Raw genomic sequence first — 12910 nt, 5'->3', positions numbered from 1 at the left:
TAAGCTTGGGACCGGGCCTGCCTAAAGTAAATGGAGAAGACACCTTGTGTTGGGTGATGTAAGAATAAGGTCAGAAAGCTATGAAGCTGGCAGTTCGTTAGGAAACCTCGGGTGCTAGATTGAAAGCTTTGATCTTGATTCTTATGGGCAGTTAAAAGCTTCTGAGCAAGGGAATGACATCATGAAAATGGGGAAACCAGAGAGTAGAGGCAGAGAAACCAGTTAGTAGCCTACTGCAAACATTTTGGTTTGAGATAAGGTCCTGTTGTGGGATAGGTAAAGGAAGGATGGATTTGAGGTACTCCAAAAGAATCAATACCTGTTGCCACCGGCTGGAGGTGGAGAGCAGGAGGGAGGGATGACTCAAGGGAAGATCTCAGTAGGAAATGTGTCCAGGGGAGGAGTTGGACGTAGGTGCAAAAATTGACATATTATCAGGACTATACCCTCAATTGTTCATCTTATAAAAACAGTGAAGCTTCTGTACGAGATAGGTCAGATGTCGGTATCATGATTTTAAATTATAATACAGGGAGCAGCTCCTTGTTCTCACAGGTTGAGAGAGTGGAAAAAGCACTTTGCTTTGGGGTTACAAATCCTGACCTGAATCTCAGGGATTTTTTTTTTTTTAAATCATGAATTAATTGCATGTACTGGGAAAAGATACTTTACATTGGGCCAGTTTCCTTCTCTGTAAAATAGGGATATATAAATATTGTCTATTTCTTTGTTCTCCATGAGCCTTAAACCACATCTACTTTTCTTTTTTTTTTTTTGAGTGTTTTAGTATGAAACAGGCTTTGGGCTAAGACATTTATTTGCATTTTTTCTTATAAAATTATGAATAACAACCTATCCCAAAATTTAGTGTCTTAAAATAATATCAATTTAATTTGCTCATGATTCTGTACTCTGTGTCTGGCTTGGCTCAGGTCTGTGGTTCTTCTGTTGGTCTCGCTGGTGGTTGCTGCTATGTCTGCCATGAGCTGGTGGGCCGGCAGCCGGCTGGGCCCAGCTCAGATGAAGGGTAGGTAGGAGTCTTCCTCTCTCCCTGTGTCTCAGTGTCTCTCCCTCTCCATGTGGTCTCTCCTGCAAATTTAATTGGACTTCTTACGTTTGAGGTGATCCATGTGGCTATCTTTCCCTAAGGCAGCTCCTGTCGGCCTAGATTTTTCCCATTCTGTGAAGAGCGTGGACTCAGAAGAGAAGGGGCTCATTTTGGAGGGCTTGGCTTTATTTTGGACAGGAATTCAGTCATTCAGGGAGCAGCCCCAAATTCCTCTACCTTTTCCAAGGCAAAACTATTGGGAGCCTCCTTTTCCCCTTACACTTTGCTCCTTCAAAGCAACTCTCAATTTTAATTTGGACTTCATTTCACAGTTGTAAACATGATGAAGTGCAATACTGTATTTAATACAATTCTGGTTAGTAAAAATTTATGTAGCCAGCGGATGCTGTTCAAAGTACTTTACGTAGATTGCATCTTTTTATTTATGTAGTAAAATTCTGTTTCAGTCAAATGGAGTGTGTGTGGGGGGGCATTCTAGAGTGCGACTTACCTCGCAGCCACCCTCCCCTTACATCCAATAGAGAGAGGAAGGAGAGATGAGGTAGAACCGCTCTAGAGGGCAAGGTCGCCTCCCACTTCTCGCAGCTGTCTGACCTGGCTTGACCTCCTCCCCCTAGCTAGAGGAAGGGGTTCTCCACCCCTCTCCCAGATCCAGCTCATATTGGGTGGGTGGCTTTTTCCGGGTCACTGGTGCACCCTCTCTACTCCCTGCCACCTGTTCGGCTTCCATTCCGGCTCCAGGGTCTCTCGAGGGCGACAGGGACATTCCAATCCTCCCACCTCCCGCACGGAGTGCGCGGAGGAAGGGGCGCGATCGCTCTCCCTTTCCAGTACCCAGCTTTGATCCGGTTTCTTCTCAATAACTAGTAGCCTGAGTCGGCCCGGAGAGAAAACTAAAGATTGATGAACGGTTTGAAGATCGTCTGTTGACAACCCATCAGTTGCCGAAGCCTCATCACAAGCGACAGAGGCGCCTTCTGGGCACCGTTTGCGCTGGGGGAGACAACTGAAAGCCAAGCAGACGAGATAACTCCTCGCCGCACCAAATATGGTCACAAGGGCTAGGCAGCCTCCCCTGGAAAAGCCGGCCTTGTCGGTGGCTCCCCGTGCCGGAACGCACCGGGACCGCCCTCCGACAGAACTAAGGGTTCGTGCGGCGCTCCGGGTGCTCGGCCTCGGCGCCCAACTGGCGGGAAGGGCGCGGTGCCCAGGACTAGCCCTTCCTTGGCCCGGGCCCCTTACCCGCCTGCCTTCCACCGCCCCCTGCCTTGGTTTCGGTCCACAACCCCTTGATTAAACAGGCTCGGGCCACTTTCCCTTTGATCCCAACCCCAAGTCTCGTGGTAAACTCGAAGGAATGCAGGTCCAGGGCTCCCCCGGGAGAGGAGCGCGCGGCAGGGAGGAATGGGTGGGTGGGGGCACCCGTCTCCTCTTACCCTGCAAAGTACCCATCACGCCCAGGGTTTACTGGTGCGGGGGTGGGAAGGGGAGGAGGAGGAAGAGGAGGGGCGAGTGGGGGAAGGCACGCTCCGGACTCGCAAGTCATGCATAATTCAACAGCTCAACTTTCGGGACCGCCTCCTTCCTGGGGGTGGGAGTTTGCTCCAAACTTTGTTTATGGGACAGTCCCGGAGCCGCGGCGGCCGTGCTGTCTGCGCCTCCTCCGCCTCCTTCTAGCCGAGCGCGAGCGCCTAAGGCCAGCTCGGGGGATGTGAGAGCCGAAACCCCTCGGCTGCGCCAAGTCGGGTCGAGATTTGCCAGTCGGGCCCCGGCTACAGCCCCGTCAGCTCGGGACTCACCCGAGCTACCCAGGCCAGACGGCGAGTTCGGGCGGGACCGCGGCCGCCGCGCGCCCAGGCTCGGCTTCGCTGCGCGCCCAGGTAGTGCCCGCTGGAGCGCACCCACATGCCCGGCACCACTCCAGGACGCCTGGCTTCTCGCGCTTCCGGAGTGGAGACGTCGTGGAGTTGGCTCGGGCTAAGACTTCTTTGGGTGGGTGGGGGGGGTCTGACTGTCCTGGCAAGCTGCGACCTTTCCTTTGCCACCAGCAGTTCAGCAATGTTCTGCGGGCAGTTTCCAATCGCCCCCCACCCCCCTTTCCTTCTCCTCCTCCTCCGGGTAACTTCTTTGCTTCAAGAAAGTTGCATAATTCTCGAAGCGAGAAGGGACCCCTCCCCCATCCGGTGGGGGTTACTGCTGCGTGTCTGGGATCCCGAGGCGGACACCTATCTGTGTCCTCTATTTCTTTTCTGTCTATTCCCCACCCCCCACCCTTGTCTCTCCGACTTTAAATAAAAGGCTGATCTGATCTTTCTCCTTGCAGAAAATGAATCCGGCTTCGGCACCCCCTCCTCTCCCGCCACCCGGGCAGCAAGTGATCCACGTCACTCAGGACCTTGACACGGACCTCGAAGCTCTCTTCAACTCGGTGATGAACCCCAAGCCCAGCTCGTGGCGGAAGAAGATCCTGCCGGAGTCGTTCTTCAAGGAGCCCGACTCGGGTTCCCACTCGCGCCAGTCCAGCACTGACTCGTCTGGCGGCCACCCGGGACCGCGTCTGGCCGGCGGCGCCCAGCACGTCCGCTCGCACTCGTCGCCCGCGTCCCTGCAGCTGGGCACCGGTGCGGGCGCAGCGGGCAGCCCCGCGCAGCAGCATGCGCACCTCCGCCAGCAGTCCTACGACGTGACTGACGAGCTGCCGCTGCCCCCAGGCTGGGAGATGACCTTCACGGCCACTGGCCAGAGATACTTTCTCAAGTAAGTCAGCCTGGAGCCGAGGAGGCACAAAACCATGATGCGCAGGGTGCGCCCGCTGCCGTATGTACGTGTGTGTGTGTGTGTGTATGTATGTGTGTGTGTGTGTGTGTGTGTATGTGTTGGTGAGTGTGAAGGTAGGTGCGTGTCCATCCACGGTTCTTTCCCAAAGATCTGGAATGCTGGCAGTAGGGAGTCAGGGAATCAGTCCCTGGGTGTTGGAATTTTAAGGGATCAGAAGCAGGTAGAGTCTGGTGAGGTTCATCCAAGGTCCTGGAAGCCCAAGAAATTCAGGCTATGGAAACTTCTAGAAGCAGAGGTGAAAAAAAAAAAAAGTTTTGGAGAAATTCCTATGATACTCATAGGCAACTTTGCCCTGAACCTGGAGGATTGAGACAGACTCCTACCCTCTTCCCTATACTGGAAGTTGAATACTCCAGAGCAGGGCCCATTGGGATGTGACACCAAGTAAGTGGGAGAAAAGTCCTGAGGTTTGGAACAGAGAGGGAGTCTTGGCAGTGTAGTTGGTCCGGAGGCTCTAGCTTCTTGGGAAAAGAAAGTTGGAGAAGTGGAGAGTATGGGGTAGGCCTTATTGCTCCCAGCTGGCTGAGTACTGACCACCAGCGGGGTGATGTAATTAGCAACTGCAGTGGTTAAGTAGTTGTGGCCTGGACGAATCAGTGGTGTGGAAATTGGGTCAGGAGTTTTATTATGTTGCACTTGGTGACGTAAAATTCCATCAACTCAGGGAGTCTGTTATGCCATACTTTTTCCCATTGTTTCAGCGTTTTAATGTAATGAATTTCATATTAGATTCTAATTCGATCGGAATCGTAAAATACATTCACAAGCTCCGGTGGAGATTGTGTCACTTGTGGTACCCGGAGAAAATTACATTCCTGAGGAGAAACCAAGTTGAAACTTGAAATGTAACCAGTGAGGTCCTAGGGAGTGGGGCTATCACAGATCTAAGCGGAAGTCTGCCAGCTGTCCACTTGGTTCAGGATTGCCTGCCCTGGCATTCACTGCCAAAGATGGAAACTCCTCTTTTAAGAACTTGCCTTAGATTTCATTATAAAATCCATATTTCTTTGGTGCGGTAACTTTAATTCAAAGTTATGTTATCAAGTTATCTGCTATTTTAAAAATATAGTCAAGTCTTTCTCTGATACCTATATTTAATACTTTGCTATGAGACAGTCCTAATAACAATCATACATTGATAGATGGGTTTATTGTAGCTAATTCTTTGATTCATACTGTCGATCAATTCTTATTCCTTCTCCATCCCCAAACAGTTGTCATCTTGTGCAAGGAGGGATTCTTTATTTTGCTGCTGGGGTTTGTGCAATCTGACGAGCCCTTGCCCTGAAAAAGACTTGCTCATCATTTTATTCCAAAACCGGTCTTCTCAGAGTTAACCGGAGAGAGTGTGGATGTGTCCTCAGTGTTTTGACGTCTAAATGGCTGGTTGGTAGAAGTCAATATGAGACTTAATAACATGCCATCTTTCTAAGTGTGATGATATTCTAAAGAATGACATAGGTTTCTATAGTACATAAAACACCAAAATAGCTAGTATCATGTATTAGGTTTACTTAGGTAAATGGAATTTTGAATGCATTATTGTGACTTTTATAGAAATGGACTTGGTAATAAATTAAAATAAAATAAAAAGACAGTAATTTTCAATAATTTGGGGGAAGAGTTTTTGGCTCCCAAATGAGTTTTAAGCATTTTATGAATATACATACATATCTGTACATCTACAATCCTGTATGGTATGAGATCATGTGGTTACTGTCATTATTAAAAATATGAAAAAAGAGCTGGATTTGCCAAATATCGGAGGAAAGTTAGGAAATCTAAGACCCCCCACCCCCCCCAACAAAAGTAAAGCAGCCGGAAAGCTTTCATACGTGTGTTTTGAATGATGAGAGTAGTTCAGAGCAATGTTTGTGAGCCTAGGACAAAAATGGAAGTTAAGCCTTAGGTTTAAAAGATCCATCTCGGCACATCTGTCCACCGTAACCTTTCCACCAACACAAAGTGGAGTGTATCTTCATTTCGCTTTGGATGGTCAATGAAACTGACAGCTGAAAAATATGTTAGTAGTAGGCTAGCCTGATCTGATGCTATCCCTTGAAATTTTTGGCCGAGTGACAAAGAGGCTAAGAAATTAAGTCATTGTAACTATTGTCTTTCAAGATAAGCAGTCTGCCAGGAATTGTTTGTGTTACTTTGGGAGCTTTGCTTCAAGTTGGAATAAGGTAAACATTATATATCACACCTTATTACACAGCCTCAAAAGGCAGTGTAGTTTGGTGGATTAAATTAAAGTTTTGGAAAATGGTGGCCGTTGACCTTAGTTAATTTTCATGAAATCTACCCATTACTTTGCTCCATCATCTGTGAAATGGGGCTAGCAGTAGAATCCTGTTCTTGACTTTGTTGGGAATCAAGGGCTTTATAAATAAGAGATCATAGGATTTTGGAATTGATAAGGGTCACTCCCTGCCCCTAGCTAGAAAACTGAAGTCAGGGAAGGGTGACTGACTACGTGGCTTTGGGAAATTCAGATGGTTATTTAATGGTGGACCCAGGTCTGGGCTTCTGATCTGTTGCTTTCAGTTTACAGAATAGTTTTCTATTTCCCTCAACCCCAGCGTCCTGCCTTTGTTACTTCCCCAGCTCAACCTTGAGCTTTATGGGAAACAAAGCCTGGGCATCTATGAAGCTCAAAACACTTTTTGTCATTTTCTCAGGTAAACTTGTTCCTGGATGTATTATGTAATTGCTTTCTGTACCTCCTAAAGGCTCTTTTCCTTAGCCTTCACTCCTGTCCTGTGGTGTCCAGGCTTTATGGTAACATGTAACAGTGGAGCAGATTGAATGTTAAAGCATCTGGCCTCTGAAAATGGCTGCATCATTCCCCCTGTCTGGATAGGTTTTTAGCTCTTATCAACCTCACCCACTGGCTTTGAACGGTGTGACCACATTAAAATTAAAAAATCTTATTATTATAAATGGAATTCATGTGTATTGTACTTAAACCAGAAAATAGAGAATTAAAAGAAGAAAATGAGCTAGCTTCAGTAGAGTTTGTCAGGAAGGATTTTTCTATCTTTACTCTTTACTACAAATTCTTGTAGAAAACTTTTGTTTAAATAATACAACTTTAGAAGAAAAAATATTTCATTCCATTCATCTACAATTCCAACTTCACCATTTGGCTACCACTTTCAATTTTTAGAAATCATTTTAGTGTTCTGCCTTTTCTGAAATGTGCAGTAGAAAATGATTTTTGTCAAAGTGATCTATGCACTTGGTAACAAATCAAATAGTACAGAAAGACTTTTGTTGAAAAACAATGGTTTCCTTCACCCCCTCAAGGTTCACACAGGGAACCTTTTTTATTTTTTGACGGTTTCTGTATTTAATTCTTAGATTGTTACCTCCTTAACCCTAAAGTATAAATTATATACTTTTGCAACTGTTTTTTGATTCATTAACTTTTTAACTACTGATAGGAAAATAAGGATTAAGCTCCTTAAGCTAGCTTTCTTCTTCCTTTTCCACCCAAGTTTGATACTTTTAATTATTTTTAGTTAGGTCACTTTTGTTATTTCTTTTTTTGTGTGTCAATTTTTGTCAGTATTTCTTGATTCCCTATGATCTTTGTGTTTCTAATTAGCGATCACGTTAAATTAAAAAAAATTAGCTTTGAGATGTTTGAGTCACTACTGGTTCTATAACTCACTTTTTAAAAAATCACGTATTTGTGTGTTCTTCACCATGATCTTTTTAGAACATTTACATCACTCCAGAAAAAGAAACAAAAAGAAAAAAAAATCTTATACATCCCATATCCCTTACCCTCCCTCTCATTGACCCACAGTATTTCAATCTATGCAAGTTTTTTTTTTTTTTTGTATGTTGTATGGCCAGGGTCACATTTCTTTTTTTTTCCATGTGACTATCCTGTTATTACAGCACCATTTGTTGAATTTTTGTTTGTGTGTTTGTTTTCTTTCTTTGTTAGCTTGTTTGTTTGTTTTTTGGAAAGTATGTGGGTCAGGAATCAAACCCAGGTCTCCTGCAAAGCAGGTGAGAATTCCAATCCACCCAATTTTTACCCTTTGTCTCCCCCTATTATTTATTTATTTTTATCCTGTTTTTTTTTATAACTCCTCTGTCCATACCCTAGATAAAAGGAGCATTAGACACAAGATTTTCACAATTGCACAGTCACATTGTAAAAGCTGTACAGACTGCTTCAAGAAACAAGACTACTGAAACACAACTGTAACTCACTTTTTGCCAGCAACATCTCAACACTATAAAAGCTCTGAACCCATAACCTACATCTGTGCTTTGCCCCAAAGTTGACCTTTTTATTCGTAAATGACTCTCAAAATTGAAAATCTGTAGCAGCATTTACATTATTATAATTCCGTAAATGTGATTCACTGCCTTGTGTGTTAGGATGGGATTTTGAACTTATTCATCGGATCTGTTGAGTAAGGATTCCTGGGTACTTAAAGGAGAATATATCCCATGCCAAATGGATTCTCTTTTCTCATTCTTCATCAATTGTTTAAATTCATGTCACCATTTAGTTTCTTTATATTTGGACCATGATTTTCATAAATGTTTTTTTCAAGTATTTCTAAATGCCTTTTTATGTCTTCATGCGTTTATTTACCTTTATTATAATGTCAAAATTTGGCAGGCACTCAGTCTTGTCTGTGTTATCAAGTGTCCTTTCTCTAAGCCTTTCCTGCCAGGTTCTCTCCATCTTCCTGTGCCATTCTTCTTGGTTGTTCTCTAGGGCCACAAAACTTGCGGATCTTCACTTCACTCTATGGCTAGAAGTGCTATTTCCTTTATCTGAATCTTCCTTTTTGTTGGTTTGTGCCTTCATTTTGCATAAGCACGTCCTTGAGTAGCTTTTGAGTAAATGTTTTAATCCTTTTCTATCTGAAAATGTTTGTTTAAAAAATGGTTCTTAATTTATTTTCTTAAGAAATAACTGATCTCTGTCTTGCTTTTTCTGCTTATTTTTGGATGACAACACAATGTAGCCATTTTTCATGAAGGGCCTTTTGAAATATTGCCTTTTGCCTCAGTTTCCTTGTCTGTAAAATACTTGTCTCATTCAATTCCCAGACCATGCACCTCCCCTGCCATAAAAACCCTGTCTCATAGCATTTGAATGATTGGATGTGATAACATATGTAAAGTTGTCTGGCACATAGTAGGCAGCACAAGTTAATTCTTCTCTCCCCTTACTGTTTCCCAACACGCATGCTGTCTACCTGACCAAAATCAGAAGCAGGAACCCTGGCAGTAGGGTAAGGTGATTCCGAGCCCAGGTTGTAGCTATGCCTCTGAACTACAACCTGAATCTGGAATTGAAAGTCAGTTTTTAAATTTAAAATAGCTAAGCCCCCAACAGGTCAATCCCCAGTTTACAAAAGTCTAAAGAGGAATACCCGCCGTGGGGTGCCTTTTCACTTCAGTGTCTTGGCCAGAGGATCTCCAAAACCTTCTAAGAAAGGTTCTATTTTTTTTTTCCCCGAGAGTGATTAATTAGTACTTTATTTCATATTTAGGGGACATATTCCAAATCTTATAGGGTCTACAATGCAGAAGAGGCTCTGCAACAACTTCTTATACACTTTGGCTTTTCTCCAAGTTCTGGCCCATGATTGCAGCCTGAGTATTTGCTGGTGGGAGAACCTCTTTCAACGAAGAAAGGTCTACTTTAATGTTTCTGAACCTAGCCTGTAGCAGCCCGTGGGGATATTTTTGCATATGGAATGGGTTAGGGGTGGGGGGAATGGGATAGAGAAGTCGGGAGAGATGAGGGTGAACAGTAGTTGTTTTGGGGACTGCTCTATGCCAGGCAATACAGAGAGCTGAGTCAGCACTTCCCAGAGACACGGCACCAAAATCTCCTATGGAGCATGCTCCAGACACGTGTGCATGGAAACTCTTTAATAACTTTTACAGGTCCCTTCATAGGTGCTCTTTTAACCCTCACAATGACCCAATAAACAGGTACATATTATTATCCCATTTTACTGTTGAGGAAACTGAGGCTCAGCTTAAAGCCAGGCTATTAAGTAAGTAGCCTAGGGTCATAAAGCAGGTCTGAGTGGCAGAGATGGGATTAGAATCGTGTGATTCCAAAACTTGTGCTCCTGCCCTTATGCCGTGCTGCCTCATGCCAATTATATGCTCATAATTGAGCCCTATAATTATGTATCCTTGGTGGCCAGATAACTCAGGAGTGGTGGCTGGAGCATTAGAGTTTGCTTCTGAACTCAACCTTGGGGATCCAATTTGCAGGTCTTATTGCTGGAAAGCTGGAGATGAAAAACAAACAAAAACAAGCAAACATCAGAAATGGATAGTTCACCTATAGTGCCTATTTCTATTGTATTCATCTCAAGATTTCCATCATTAGTAAATAGAAATCTACGTCATCTTATAGTGAACACAGATATCACAAGGAGGGCGAATGGCTGAGTTTTCTAGTTGATGTCAGGATTGGGTACATTGCTGAGAACTTATTGAGAGGGTTAATTAGATAATGTTGGTAAAGTGGTTCAAGAGGGAAGTCAGCTAAGTTGCTTCCCATTTCCTTTATAATTGTAGAGATTGATTAAAAACAAATTGTGGTAGAGTTTTGAGGCAGCAGCGAGTCTCAGTTTGCTGACCAGTTAAGACTTGTAGGAATTATAGCCTTATATATCTGCCCTTCTTTTTCCCCCTCTCTCAGTTAAATATCTAACCATAGGAGAGGAGGAAGAAAAGTAAAGGAATCTACTAATTCAGGGAACAGGTGTTTTGTTTTTTTTTAAAGGGTAATAGGGAAGACAGGACTAAAGTTATTAGCTTATCATTGAAGGGCAAGTTTTTGAGAGAATGGTCCTTCTGCTGCTCTGTGGGTGTCCGTGAATGTTTTAGTTCTTAGAAATGTTGGTAGAGGAGCATTGTCCAAAATGTACTGTCTGGAACTCTAGTTCATTCAGATGCTTTGTGAATAAAGGGTTCCTGGACCAATAGGTTTGGATTATATTGCATGCTCTATCCCTCTCCTGGAGATTCACAATATATATACATTAAAGAGTCCAAAGTCCCTTATCAAAAAAACTAGTTTATATTTATTGAAGCCAGTATTTCAAAACCATATTTGATTTTGGGACTTAAAAAAATTCTTATCATCTAATACCATCTATGCAGGAATGTTCTACAGGTCATACCTTGGGAAACCTTTTTGTGACCTTCCCTATTATTTCTACAGTTGGGAGTTTCCTGGTTGAAGCAAGTTAAGGTTTTCATTTTCAGTTTGCTTTGTGCTTATGCAATGTATTTTCATTTGTATTCCTTGATTCAGTTAACAGCACATTACTGATGCTTGCCAAGTGCAAACACAAATAATGTAGAAATTCAGAAATGGTCGTCAATATCAGACTAATGGGATATAGACAAGAAAACCAACAATTACAATACAATATGAGAGAATCACATCTTGATTTTATTAAAAAAAGTGTGTGTGTGTGTGTGTGTGTGTGTGTGTGTGTATGTGTGTGTCTCATAGAAGGGATACATACCAGTGTCTTTACACAGCTCATCTTTGGGATCATGGATGATTTTTAATGTCTACTTTCTATCTTTCTCTGTCTTCCAAATAATAATAAACACACTTTGTTTTAAATCGGGGAAAGAAGTTATTAAAGAAAATTCTGGAGCAGGAGACAGCTTGGCCAGATAAGGTAGGAGAGGGGAGGGAAGAAGGCAGGCTCTTTTGGGTACAGAGGCTGCTGGTGTCTGAGGGATCAGAGCAGAAGCTCCTGGCGCAGACTGCGGGCTGGTAAATTGGTGGGGCTGGAGCACCAGGCGGGCAGGGGCAGCCAAGGAGCTGAAGTGGAGAGGTAGACCAGATGGAAATCACGGAGGGCCCTGCCTAGGGCGTTGGGACTTGATCCTGCAACTGTGGGGAAGTTGGCAGAATCAGATTTGCCATATCAGGATGGGGGCTTCAGCTGTATTGTAATGCTTTATCTCCTAAACATAATAGTCGTTATGTGGACATTTGTTGTTATTATTCTTTATATCTCTTTGTACATCTTAAATATCAAAAAAAGAAAGAAAGAAAACAAGACAGAGAAAAAAAAAAGCCAAGAAGCAAGCGAAGATCCATGTGGCAGTTTGGATGGGTGTGATCTGAGGGGATTCTGAGCTGTCGTTTGGTATCTGAAGTTGGGAGCTTACGGCAGTTAAAGGGATACTCTTTGGGGGCTACTGGTGTTTTTCTTGCTTTGGTTTATTTTCTTTAAAAATGAACAGGCCCGGGCGGGCCACGGTGGCTCAGCAGGCACAGTTCTCACCTGCCATGCCAGAGGCGCAGGTTCGATTCCTGGTGCCTGCCCATGCAAAAAAAAAAAAAAAAGAACAAGCCCATACACTTCACAAACAAACAGACAAACAGGCAAGCAAACAAATGAAAAACTAAATAAACAAAAGTTCAGCAAATGGTGCTGCAATAACGGGATACTCACAGGAAATAGAATGAAATGTGATCCCCACCATACAGCATACAAAAGAAAGAACCGGGCACAGTCATTGCAAAACTCTTCATCAAGAATTCTCCATCAAGGTCATCTAAGGATAAAAAGTAGGCTTCTAGCAAATATTAGGCCCCATGGGTTTCCTTTGACTTACTTTTTGTTTGCTTACTTTCTCTTTTTTTTTTTTTTTTTTGCACAGGCAGGCACCGGAAATCGAACCCTGGTCTCCGGCATGGCAGGCGATAACACTGCCTGCTGAGCCACCGTGGCCCGCCCCACTTACTCTCTTTTTTCCTGGATCGCTTTTATTTTGCACCTCATCTAGTCAGTAGCAGTACAACCAGGCACAGCCAACGACAAATAGGGGAGGAAAAGACGATGTGCCCTTGTTCAATGCTGTTGGGCGATAAAGGGAAATACAAAGCTCTTAGCACAAGCAGGGAGTATTGAGCGCCTCCGAAAGTTTCTCACTGTTACTCAGAGTTTAGATAGGGTGGGTGCTGTGATC

The 12910-nt window shown here is 43.9% G+C and overlaps 1 protein-coding gene across 1 annotated transcript in view; it reads left to right on the top strand.

The window, feature by feature from the left end:
• Window positions 1-2662: 2662 nt before the first annotated feature.
• Window positions 2663-12910, top strand: part of WWTR1 (WW domain containing transcription regulator 1) — a 129630-nt gene continuing 119382 nt past the window's right edge. Inside the window, exons 1-2 of the mRNA XM_077160757.1 lie at window positions 2663-2949; window positions 3393-3826. Coding sequence (XP_077016872.1) covers window positions 3396-3826 — 431 coding nt within the window. The 5' untranslated portion in view covers window positions 2663-2949; window positions 3393-3395. The remainder of the gene's footprint in view (window positions 2950-3392; window positions 3827-12910) is intronic.

Source organism: Tamandua tetradactyla, chromosome 5 (assembly GCF_023851605.1).
Source record: "Tamandua tetradactyla isolate mTamTet1 chromosome 5, mTamTet1.pri, whole genome shotgun sequence".
NCBI classification, from domain to species: Eukaryota; Metazoa; Chordata; class Mammalia; order Pilosa; family Myrmecophagidae; genus Tamandua; species Tamandua tetradactyla.
Note: the sequence above shows the minus strand (reverse complement) of the source record. Positions and strands in the feature narration are given on the sequence as shown.